General features: G+C 31.0%; 1 protein-coding gene across 2 annotated transcripts in view; it reads right to left on the reverse strand.

Annotated features, from left to right (window-relative positions):
* Positions 1-12,895, reverse strand: part of LOC106463545 (protein held out wings-like) — a 50,041-nt gene extending 37,146 nt beyond the window's left edge. For both annotated transcript variants that reach the window (XM_013923594.2, XM_022391375.1), the window contains exon 1: positions 12,640-12,895. In XM_013923594.2, coding sequence (XP_013779048.1) covers positions 12,640-12,766 — 127 coding nt within the window. In that variant the 5' untranslated portion in view covers positions 12,767-12,895. The remainder of the gene's footprint in view (positions 1-12,639) is intronic.
* Positions 12,896-13,109: the final 214 nt, after the last annotated feature.

Here is a 13,109-nt window from a genome sequence, read left to right on the forward strand (position 1 = left end):
CTCTACCATGAACTGTGTAGGGTAAAATGAATAGTTGATAACTGTGACATCAAATAAGTAATACAATATTGAATAGCACTCTATAAAAGTTCATGGCATGCACACTTTGACACCCACTTGTACACATAGGGTTAAACAATGTTTAATTCATATGCCAGAGGTCAAACATTTTCATAAGTGAAGGATTACCTGTGGAATATAGGTATATTTAACAACATACTAAAATAAGTTACCATACATGGAGTGTGACCAATTTACATAACATGATGTGAAAACATAAAAAAGCAAATTTATTCTTAGAATTTCATGTGTTCAGTATCAGATTGCAAATGCTTTGAGAAGATTTGTATTTTAATGCAGTCCTATTTTTACCCATATTTTAAAGTGCTTTTTTATTTCACTTTCATCTTGTAAACCTTATGTCAACAAATGCAGATAATGCTTGAATTAAGCTCATTTCTGGTCATATATCCTAAAGTAAAATCCTTCTTATAAAATGAAGATAATAAATATTCTACTTCAAGAGATAACATTATTATAACAGGTTAACAAAAGCCATATCAATAATAAGAGTTCTTGAAATGCTACCAAAGAATCTAACGTATATAAAAGCCAGTGTGTGTCATATCATGCTTGATTTCTAAAAATAGGAGTCATAAAAGTCAAAATGCATTTATCCAAATAGAATAGTTCAATTATTGTCTACCCATTATAATCTTAGTGGTAGGGGTGCAATGGGGGGGGGGGGGGGGTGCTGTGAAATCTTATAAGTGTACTGAGTGTTGGGATCATCTAGCCTAGAGCCAAGTGCATAAACATTGTCTTGAAAGTAGACATAGCAATTCAATTTTAAACTTATATCATTTATGAATTACGTTATTTTCTGTAATATCACCAACATTTTTAGTATAAAACAAAGCTATTTAATCAACAGAGATTCTAAATTAAGATATCAAGAAATATTTTTCCAGTTTGTTGTCCATACATTTCATTTTATACTTTCAGCGGAGAAACTAACAATATTAGGTTATACTTTTGTTGCTAAGCAATACGACATAAAAGCCATTGTTGGAATGTAGTGTTACCAAAATGCACTGGCTTTTCTATATATTAGAAGTTGTTAATCTAAATGATTTTTATCAATAATTATTCTATGAATACACCACAAATTCATTTCATGAATGATCTTAATTTTGATTGGCTCACAAAGTAATTTACCAATGGTTGACTGCCTCGACTGCACTTTTCTGCCTATTTGATGGTCAAGCTGGATTTTGTAAAATTTATTTATTTCAGTTCGCTATGAAATGCGAGGTTAGGGTATACTATATGGTGGGGGTGGTAGTACTTGCCCCATCATTTCTAACATGCTATATGCTAGTGCATAATAAGCTCAACACACAATATCAGATCATACTGTGTTGTACTCCAGCTATCCAACATTCTATTCCATAACCCAAATTTTTAGGCTAAAAGTATCAGACATAATACTGATACTAAAAGAAATACTTATGCATTTATTAATAGATCAAGTTTAACTCTTACAGAATCAAAAACAACTAAAAAGTATCTGTAAAGACAATCTGGTAGTGTGTGCTGAATCTGCTGGTACTGTATTCTTTACTTTAAAATATCTGCATATCTGAATAGTTGGCAAGTAGCTTATCAACACAATCAATGCTGTGGACTAAAACCATGGGTCTAAATCAGTCTTGATCTATCAAGAATATATTACTGTTGCAAATATTAGAGTAAAAAACACCATAAATTATTTCAATGGTCATTAAAGTTGTTATAGCTTATTGCCTTGACCTTTAACCAAAAATGTGATATTTTATACCGTTTTCATGTCTAAGAACAAGATTACAAAAAAAAAGTATTCAATATTAGATTTATGAAGAACATTCATATTTCTAATACAACAATTTAAAATGTTTTCTTACATTAGCTTTCATCATCTAAAACTTGTGTCAGCATAAGATAATACTACAATAGGCCTAAAATTTGTGTTAAATCTTAGATCCATTGGCTTCTAAGGCTTCAAACTTTGAGTTTTAAGGTTTAAACCATGACTTAAGACAATACTGTACAAATAAAGTTCAGGTTCATTTTTGGTCTGTTTTATATCTAATAGGACATCATTGCTTTTCTAAAAATGTTATTGGCCTATTTTTTAATTTGTCTCCTGGTGTAGTAGACTAGAAGTTGCAACATTGAAGGTGTTTAAAAGAAGACTGCAGTATTTTAGTGATCAGGGTTAGACATCAGAAAAGGCATTTCCACATGTTGTTTGGATTAAGGAAATATTACAAAATGGAAGAATAGGCTAAAAAGAAAAAGGGCTAAATAGCCTCTTGTCATCCCTTTGAAATAAATTACCAACAAGTTAAAAATATCTTTATAAAATTTTAAAAAATGTTCTGCTACAAGAATGAACTGTACTAAAACAAGTTAGCATAACCACTTAATACATTTTTTTATTCAAATCTTTCATAGTTTAGACTGTCAGTTTGAACTTCAACTGAAATTAGGGTATTTTGTACCATTGTTACAATTACATTCATCTGATAGGAACTTATTCTCATATTCTCATTGATTAACCTCAGAAGCATAATAACACTCCACATGTAAATCCTTTTTAACTAGTTACTCTTGTTTGTAACAGAAAATCATAAACAACCATAAAACTGTTGGAATGAAATATATTTTTACTTTGATTTTGCATTTATTATACTGAAAGCTTTTTGCTAGAAAATGTTTAAAAATGGTCTGATATTTGCACTGACTCAGTGTCAACAAACTTCTTTAAATTTATATACCAAACTTCCTAACACATTAAACTGTGTAATACACATGTTCACACATTGATTTTTCTTATAAAGTGATAAACATTTAAACCTTATCAGAAAGAAATCTAGCAAGACCACAAAATCTTGAATTTGTTTATACTATTTTTTCTATAGTTCATTTACACTCATATCAACTAATAATTAACCATTATTGTTATTGATTCCAGCATTTTCAATACTATGTGAAATATAATTTTATGAGCTACTTCGGAAGTAGTCTTAACCAATGCTTACATGAAACCCAAAACTTAACCCTTTTAACTTTTTTTCGTACTGATCAAATCAGTACAAATTGCAAGACATCTGATGTAATTGATGCTATGGGTGAAAAAAATAAAATAAAAATGACTCGAGTTTTATGGAGTTAAAGAAAGCGCAATTTAAAGGTCGTATATACGCTATGAAAACACTGCGTTCATGATTATGTTTGCGTTTAAAAAAAGCTGCTACAACCAAACTTGTAGATACACACTTAACCCGCTAAGGCCCAAGGTCATTTACAATGTACGGATGACACTAGATCGCCCTGAGCATAGCCACTGAAAACCGTCAGACTCAAACTCTCCACCGACTGTGAGAAGAGGAAAAGCTGGACGGCTGAAACGCTTCAGATGCCAAAGGCATACCGACGTGCCCCTTTTTTGCCGTTAGCATGTTCGTAGCAAGGTGCCACTAACTCAACTGCATTCCAAAAATTGTTTCAAAAACGTTTTGATGGGTGCAACGGCTTCTGGCCTTTCTTCTATAAGCAAAATTGACCAAACAAGTTGCTACAGTAGTTAACTTTCTAGTCAATAGGATAGGAATCAAATATGGTGCAACATCAATTCTACTACCTTACCTTGTGAATGTGTTAAGTCTGCATAAGTACGTAATGATATCAAGAAGTTATTTACTCAAATTCAACCACAATAACACAAAAAACTCAATATTACGACTTTCAAATCAAAAGTTTATATAATTCATTTTTTTTCTGGACAATATCAGAACACGAACATAACCCAGGTCAATTTTACGTTTTTACATTTATTTGCACAGAAAAATGAAGACCCGACATTTAAAGCATTTTCTACGACATTTTTTTTTGTTTCATTTCATGTAATTTCTATTTTATAAAATGAAAGTCATATAACCCACGTTGGCTATCTAAATACACAAAAAATACGTGCAAGTTATGATTCTATTAACCATATTTTATGCATTGTATACGAAACACTAATGAAACAATTCCGTTCGATTTAATACTTTGTAGTCGTGAAACAAAATACACGAGTGATTAAAGCAACAGCGGGCTCTGAATTCGGAGTTTCGCTAATGAATTTTGATTCATAATTTAACGTAAAGTAAAAGTTAACAAACTTTGAAAAATAGATAAAAACTTCGCGTTCTAATATGAAAGTTAATACGTGTCGAAATATGAAAATGTAACTGAAGAAATTGTGTAACTGTTGAGCAGTGACGAAGCTATTCCAAACCGAATATAATCAATAACTAATATCGTGCACGAGTTATAATTTCTTTTTAAAGCGCAGTCTTGATATTTTTTATTTCAGTTCATTTATTGAGTTAGATTAAAGCTAAACACGTAACTGTATTAATACCAAGCATTAAAACAACATTATATTTGACAGCTTTTGCTGTTTTTTTGTACTGTAACTTCAGCTGGGATCGATAACTGCACGGTTGATTTTGTTGAAACAAAACAGAATGCAGACTAAAATATCAAGCACGTTACAGAATACGCTCTATCTTACAGCAATTTGAAGAGATACAGACGATTGAACAGCAAGTACAATAAACATCAATACACACAAATGAGAAACTGTTTTCCAAATTAAAGAAAGCAAAAGACTATCTCAAGAACTGAATCTAATAGAATAAAAAATTATAAACAATAAAGAAACATACTAGCCAAGCTCAAATCTGAATTTTTGAAGGCTAGGCCCCCTATCTTAGAACATCACTACACAGCAGTATTCCATTGAATAAATTTAAGTAAAATTTATAAAAACCTAAACAGCCACCATGAAAACACATACATATGTCTTTACACCTTATAATTTACATTTATCAGACTAACTCTTCAAGTTAAACCAAGTACCCAATACAATCAAAAAGTTTTAGAACAAGATAGTTATTTGTCACATTTCAAAAGTAGGCAAAATTGTGTGCTTAAAAGAAAAATATTTAAATAAAAAATAATTACTTTATGAAATACTTTGCCCTGCATGATATATATGGATAAAGTTAAAAGAGTAACTGTTTTAATCCATTGCTTTACTATTTGTTCCTTAAAATCTTGACTACATTCATACATAGTGGTTCATAGAATGACTGAGTTTATTTTTTTGCAAGTATAAACTTTTAGCTTATAACTCCATCATCTCTTGAAAAATTTTTGTTTATACAATATTTATCCTCAGCATAGTGGCTCATAGAATGACTTGGAGTTTCTTTTTTTGCAAGTACAAACTTTTAGCTCATAGCTTCATCATCTCTTGACTGATTTGAGACCTAATTACAGTTTTGGAATCAGGAGGTCAAACTCTTTCAATTGATGTGTTTGACCATGCCCAAGGTCTCATAGATTAATTTACTCTAATTCTGCCTAAAATAATTTTAGTTTGTGGGTAGGTTGGTAGAGATTCTGATGAGTAATCAATTTGAATCAGGTATACCCATGCTACACACTTGGTATTGATGGCACAAAAATATAGCTAATAAAAAGGGAAAAAAGGTTATTAGATTTATATACTCTCACCCTGACTAAAAGAATTAAGTGCAGCAGCTATGGAGGAATCTTAATACATAATACAAAATATTTTCTTTAATGTATGATTATAAGACAGTAAGCTTAAATAATAGGAACAACTTTTCATGAAGATTTGATGAAAAGTTAAGACAATGGGTTAAATCAACCTTTTAATGCCTTGCATAAATTGCTATATTCCTGCAGCAAATCAAAGTATAAATGTGCCACCAAAATGATACGAGAAACAACTACAACTTAACTTTTCCTTGCATTGCACTTTTCACCTCAATTTTATTTATGTGTATATTTAACCCTAGGTTTGTACCCTGGGTGTTTTTTTCTACCCCCAAAATTTTTTAAACAATTTCACAAACTGATGGCAGCAATGAGGCTTTTGCTGTTCCTGGTAGCTTCCTAAAACAGCCAATAGAATACACACCTAGTTTCTCCCATTTCTACCCCAACTGAACTGAGAGCAACACATTGTTTCTTGTGGCTTGAGGAGCAAAATACCCCACAGTACTAAACCAAGGTATGTTTTCCAAGATTACCTATCTCTCTATTATTTGTCATATACGATACAATAAGTTTTTAGAGCTTATACATATCAAATAAGAAACAATATTTGCTTCAGCAAAGATTTTTTGCAGAGTATTAGGTTTTTTTCATGAGGGCAATTTCACAATTTCTTATTTTCTTTATTATATTGAAGATAGATGGCGACAGTGAAGGCGATGGAATTGGGCAGTTGTTGGCTGACTGTCCCAGTGATAGTTAACCTGAGGATGATAGTGAGATTAAATATGATCGGCTTTGTATCCAGTGCTTTCAGTGTCAAACTATGGTATCAGATACAGATGATTCTGAGTAAGTAGTTACATTAGATTAAATTTAAGGCATTTTCATTGATGTTGGCCAACACATGATGTTTTAATTCCAAAATACGTCATGTATTTTCTGTAAATAAAGTGATATCAACCATCAACACCTGATATTTTGCATTATTCCTTTATTAAGACTATCAAAACATAAAAAAATAAACAATATTCTATGGAATAATTCATAAGATGTTTACCTTACATGTACATATTGACAGATTAACAATCTAATAAAACTTAATGTTTGTTTTTTAGGCATGGGGTGTGATACAACCTCAGCGTATGAAAGTTGTTCCATATAGCAAGAGTACCAATATAGGGTTAAGACATGGTGTAGTAAGCCTAGTTGTTTTGTGCCAATAAATGACAACCAACCAACCAACATAAGCCACCAACTCATCTTCAAAAACTGTATTAATTATATTCATACATATGACCTTTCAGCATATAAATTATTTTAAAAACAATTGAATACAGTATTTATTTAATTATACAAAATAAAATTTCTTTCTGAAATTATTTGTACAACAAATATTTTCCCTTTTTATATTTTGTCACAAAGAATAAATAAAAGGCAGTTAAGTATTTTTTCCCATACTGAAGCTATGTTCTTTAAAAAATTACCTTCAGAACTTTCTCTGATCATGAAAGTACTCATAACATATCCTTAATAGTAGACCAGGACACTGTTCATTTTTTGTCCAACGAATCTGATCACTAGATAAATATATGCCCTTTGGGTTTAAAAATTGGTTGATTTCAACTCAATATCAGTGTCTTACTGCTACTAAAAGCCAAAAAACACCCAAGTCATGCATATATTTCTATTCCATGTATAATTACCATCATTAGAACTGAGGTTATTAATGATACAGAATCATTGGTCACCTTAGATTTGTGATTTGAGAGAATCTACTGACATCAAGAGACAAAAAAAATAACATACATTTGTTAATACAATTGTTGGAACAAGCTCAAGATGGATCCTCCTACTCCATCAACATTCTTCATTTCTAATGAAGAATCTAAACTATCAGTCTACGATTGCGAAAAATGGTTTTGTCTATCCCATTTCTACTTTTATTGTTCTTTTGCCACTTCCCTAACTTGCTTTTTTCCAGCCTTTTGACCCATACTATCTGTACTCATTTCTCAAGCAAGTCAAAAGCACAGTTCATTGAAGTGTCAAAAATTCTATTCAATCTTGGTAGACTGTTCCTCCTTTCTTTGAGACTGGCTATGACTTCAAATAAGTTAATTCAATAACAATTTTTAACATCATTTGTTATCAGCCTTAGCTTTTTTAGTGTAAACATTCATTTGACCATACCTGTCCATTAAAACTATCAGTTTTGTACACTATCTTTTGAGTGTATCTAATCCTTTTCTAGGGCAAAGCCTTGATTGCTCATAATCATCACGTTCCTAGATGTTATCTATCCCATAACTATGATAATGAATTATTCTTCCTGATACATCATACTAAAGTAATTAAAGAAAATGAAAACAAAAATACCAAAAAATCACTGATCAAATCAACTTAATTCAAGAACATTAGAAAACTCATTCTGGCACAAAATATTACAAAACTGATGTTCTGATAAACTTCAATTTTTAACTTTATGCCTTTCACTCAAGCATCTTCAATGATACTCACTGTAAAGGTTGAAAAACTATTAGTGACACCAAAGTTGTCTTTCTCAGATATATGAACTATGCAGTAAACATGATCATGTTTTATCAACTATAGTGCAGTTGACATATTTTACACACTACTTTTGCTCAGGAGATCCTATTAATAACTACCTATTTATCAATGATGGTAACATCTACACATACTTCGAGACTAATGCTGCTGGAACCCCAAAAAAGGGTTTTGTCATTCAATATACATTATCTTATATTATGGTTACAAATGAACATAGTGTACCTTTATGTGGTGTTTGAAGTGTAAACTACATTCTCAGCATGCTAATGAACTAATCTTTTATATAAAACAGACCAATTCAAATAATTGTCTCTGAAAACAAATGGCTGAAATCTGTCTTACTGAGGTGTGCTTTTGTCATAGTCAATACAAGTAAAGTCTCTAGAACAGAAAGCGATTTGATTCAAGTGTTCAAAATTATTAGCAGCTTAAAAAACTACTTTTGTTATTTTTGATTCTAGATTTGTCACATCTGGTTAAGATCCTAATTATGAGAGCTACAGTATAAAATATAGAACCCTAGATCTCAACTTGTCCTTAGGTTTTGTCGACTTATGCAGTAGTTTCTGATAAAATGATGTGATGAAAGTTTTGTACATTAAATATTATGATTACAGGTTACATTTAGTTACAAGTGGTTTTAAGTGTTATTGCTGTTAAAACAAGTTAAAGGGGTGGCACTGATAAGCCAAGATTCTTTACCTTACTCATTCTTATATTGTGTACACTATTTAAAATATCTGCTTGAAGTATGAAAATTGATTTTAGCCATGACATACATTTTCATTTAATTGGAACAATGAAAAAGTTCAGTAATATGAGGCATGTCTATTTTCAATATATTAGTATATACATATACAAAAATATATATAATTTAAGACCCATTTGTCCATCTATGCCATTCCATCCACTAAACTAAACTCGAACATAAAAATAAATCACTCAAAGCTAGCCCGCAATATTCAAATATTTATCAAGCCTGCCCTTAACCTCCCTTCAATTAATCTGTATTAGCTGAATTTATTTCCTCACTTGCCAAAATTTATACTTTTATCCCTTAGTGTTATCATTCTCACCATTAAGTACAAAAAAACATGCATCAACATTATAAATTCTCTTAAAAATCTTAAACACCTCAATCAGATCATTCTAACTTCTTTTTTCATGAGAAAAAAATTTCAGAGGTCTTAACCTATCCTCATTTGACCATTTTCCCTTTAAAACAACCCTCTGCTTTCTTCCATCCAGCCACTTTTCTCACCAATGAGCCAACCTATCCCCCACACCTACAGGGATGACTTTTTTTAACAAGATTTTTATGTGATACCTTGAAAAATGCTTTTTAAACATCCAGATAAACCAAATACATACCAGTGCCCTCACCAAAGTACGTAGTAACCTCTTCAAAGAATGTCATAAGATTAGAAAGGTAAGATTTTTTCCCTAGTGAAACCATGCTGACTATTAAAAAAAATTTTAAACTTTCTTACACAACTTTGTAAAGCATCTTTTATCAGAATTTCAAAAACTTTTCCCACCACTGATGTAAGACTAATAAAGCTATAAATACTATGACAATTTTTATAACTTTTCATGAGAAGAGGAGTAACATTAACCAACTTCCAAACTTCTGCGACCTGCCTACTATCCAAGGAATTAGAAACAATAGTATCAAGTGGCTCACATATCCAATCCTTAACCTTCTTCAAAACCCTTGGATAATTTTTATCTGGCTTTATCATTTCTTAAACTAATTTTTTCTTAACAAGCTCAGAATTATAATGATCATCTTGTTTTCATCTAGCAACTATTCAGGATTAGGAATATTGCTAAAAAATTGAAGAAAAAGTAGAATTTAATAATCCAGCTATCTCAATCATCAAATACTAGAAAAAAAGATACTAAAGAATAAAATTACACATCTAAATAAAAACCTTTTATAGTTTTATTTTGTGCAATGTTTTGGGCACATGCCCCTCATCAGGCAGTAATGTAACACAGTCTTTACTTTGTTGTTAGTAGTAAATTTAATGGAATTATAGGGTATATTTAAAGACATTTTGATTATAAGTCAAAAGAGATACTTATCTCTGACAAGTCACTAATTAACACATCTCATGGAATACTATGTACGGTTTTCATCTTAAGATATTGACTTATTGAAAAAGGTTCATGGATATGGCTGGGAAATATTGGAATTCGCTAATAGATTAATTTTGGGCTCATTAATCAATTACATTCAACTAATCAAAAATAGTAATACTCAGAAACACTAATTTTTATTAGTTTATTATTTATTTGAGTAGTGGCACTAATCAATTGATGTGAACAACTGTGAATTCATAATGGCAATATTTCAATTATTTGTGTGACAATCCATTCAATCAAAATTGCAATTAATAAGTTATTTTACTTGAAACTAATCAATGCTCAGAGGTTATTGATTATGTCAATTAATTAAATAACCCCCCTAGTTCTACTCGTGAAATGGAAGGATTATCTTACAATAATAAGTTATGACCACTTAACTTAGTTTTTCTTGAGAAGAGAAGAGTAAGAAGTGATCTTATTGAAGTTCACAAATTTGAAATTTGGGAAAGATAGGCTGGGATCCGATTAAGATGGTTTTATTTTTTTTTACAGAATGATTTGCCATTGCCAGTAGTGGAGGCCAACATCTTATAGGAGTTTGCAGGAAATAGGCAATTTCCTGAATAATAAGAAGTAAGTTTACATTTTTATTTTTTTCAAAGGTGAGTGTGCAAAGACAGTCATGAAGGATGAAATATTCCATTGTTCTCTATACGTTACATATCAAAACCTGTATTCACACACACGCACACATTCAAGGCAGTGCTAAGCTAATTTTCAGTTACTTTCTCATGGACTGGTTTACCTGCTGACATGAGTATGATCTTAGCAACTATTCAAATAATGGTTGAGTAATCTATACGAGTTGAATGGCTTTTTGCTGATTTTTCTTACTCAAACTGAATGATAATAACGTCACTCTACACTGGAAATTCCTTGACAAGGGTCTCAATACAAGTTAGAGCTCTATCAGTTTTAACTAGATGCTTTGTTGAAGACCTCAATCTTTTTTCATCAACCACTAAATTTTCTTCCTCTCTGGAGTACTAATAATCCCCCCTCCCATAAAAAGTAAATTATTATCTTTTTTCCATTGAGTAAACATAATTTTAACCATTAATTCTACTCTTCTGTTGTTTGGATTCAAAAGATTACTTATTCCCTTCAGTGCCAAATTTTCCACATAGGTTAGTTTACAAGTTATTAGTTATGTCTTGCCAGTTGTTAGATCCTTCAAAGTTTATAAATATTAGTTACTGCTACTGGCATTGTTCTTGTCACAACACAAAACAAACATTATGTTGGTTTTAATCGTTCAAGGTTGGCATGTTCTTTTCCAAACACTTTTAGGATCTAAACCAACAATCATGCACTAACCTGTCAAAAAATAAATAAAAAAAACTTGAAAAGCAAAAATATTATTTGATAACATACCACAACATTAACAGTTCAATAAAAAATTGCACGATTTTGGATATGGAAGATGGATTTCAACTTCCTGATCCAGATAAATTGTAGAACAAGTGTTTGAGGCCTGTAATTTGCTGCATTTTGCAAATATAACAAAACTATTATCATTAACTTTTGTTAAGGTTTCAGTTCTAGTTCAAAATATTATATTTGTTGCATATTTGGTAATGATGCTTTTTAACATTAACACTAGTAAAAGTGGTAATGACACTTCGACAACAACGTATAAACTGTGATTGTAATCAGTGTAATTTGTAAACGAAAATCTTAATTATATTAACATTTATAATTAATATCCAGGTTTCAACTTAATTACCATTAATTTTGTTTCAGCCTTCAACTTTCAAGTTCCGCGTGTTATATTTCAGTTTTACAATAACACGTTTAGACTATTATTATAAATTTTATCAATATGAATAATAACTCGTATTATCTTCTCCTACAATTCATGGTAATTTTTAGTAGGAGTAGGAATAATAGGGCTAACTTTAGCTCAATTTAGGTATGATATTTAAAGTTAAGTCACAACACTGTAAAAATGTAAGCCTTTTAAACTTTTCAATCTTAAATTAAAAGTTAACGTAAATTTGAAATTTTAAGAGAATAAGTTACCCGTTAGCGGCGCTAGTGATAAACAAATCGCTACGGCACTTGTTAAAAAATGTGTAAAACTATATATATATATATATATGCTATTACTAAGTAAATACTATAGACTAATTTATAAAGAAGGCTGTATATAAATAATGCAGTCTACGTCATGAATTCTCTAAGCTAGTTACTACGGAAAAAGACCAAACTTGTCTATAACTTTTAAGTATAATGTCAAGCTCAATCAATGTTGAAATGTACTTAGATATAATTTTATAAATTAATACAAATATTACGTACCTTCATCGAGAAGCCTTTCTAGATGGACAAACACATTTGAGAATGCTGCAAGTTTAGTTTTATCTTTAAATAATTGCGCTAAATAATCAGCAATATTCTGAGTATTATTATTCAAATTCTCTCCCATGTTTAAATTTACAGGCTTGTAGTTATACAGCTCCACAATGCAAATATTTCTTCACGTAAAATTTTTAATAGATTCAGAGTTATAAACAGTACAACCACACCACTCTACCTTTCTTAAAGACTATTAGCGCTTCTTCACAAATCGGGTGCGACGCTCCTATTAACAAATGCGCACGCGCAGTCGTTGGAATAGTCCACTTACATTACGTGGGTATCAAAATAACCGCGGGAAAATTATCCACAACATAACTTGTACAAAATTCTTGTAAGACAGCGTTCACAGTGGCGTAGCAAGAGGGGGCAGTTGCCCCCGGGCGCAGATGTGCAGGCGCGCAAAATTTCCT

The sequence above is a fragment of the Limulus polyphemus genome, unplaced genomic scaffold (assembly GCF_000517525.1).
Source record: "Limulus polyphemus unplaced genomic scaffold, Limulus_polyphemus-2.1.2 Scaffold53, whole genome shotgun sequence".
Lineage (NCBI taxonomy): Eukaryota > Metazoa > Arthropoda > Merostomata > Xiphosura > Limulidae > Limulus > Limulus polyphemus.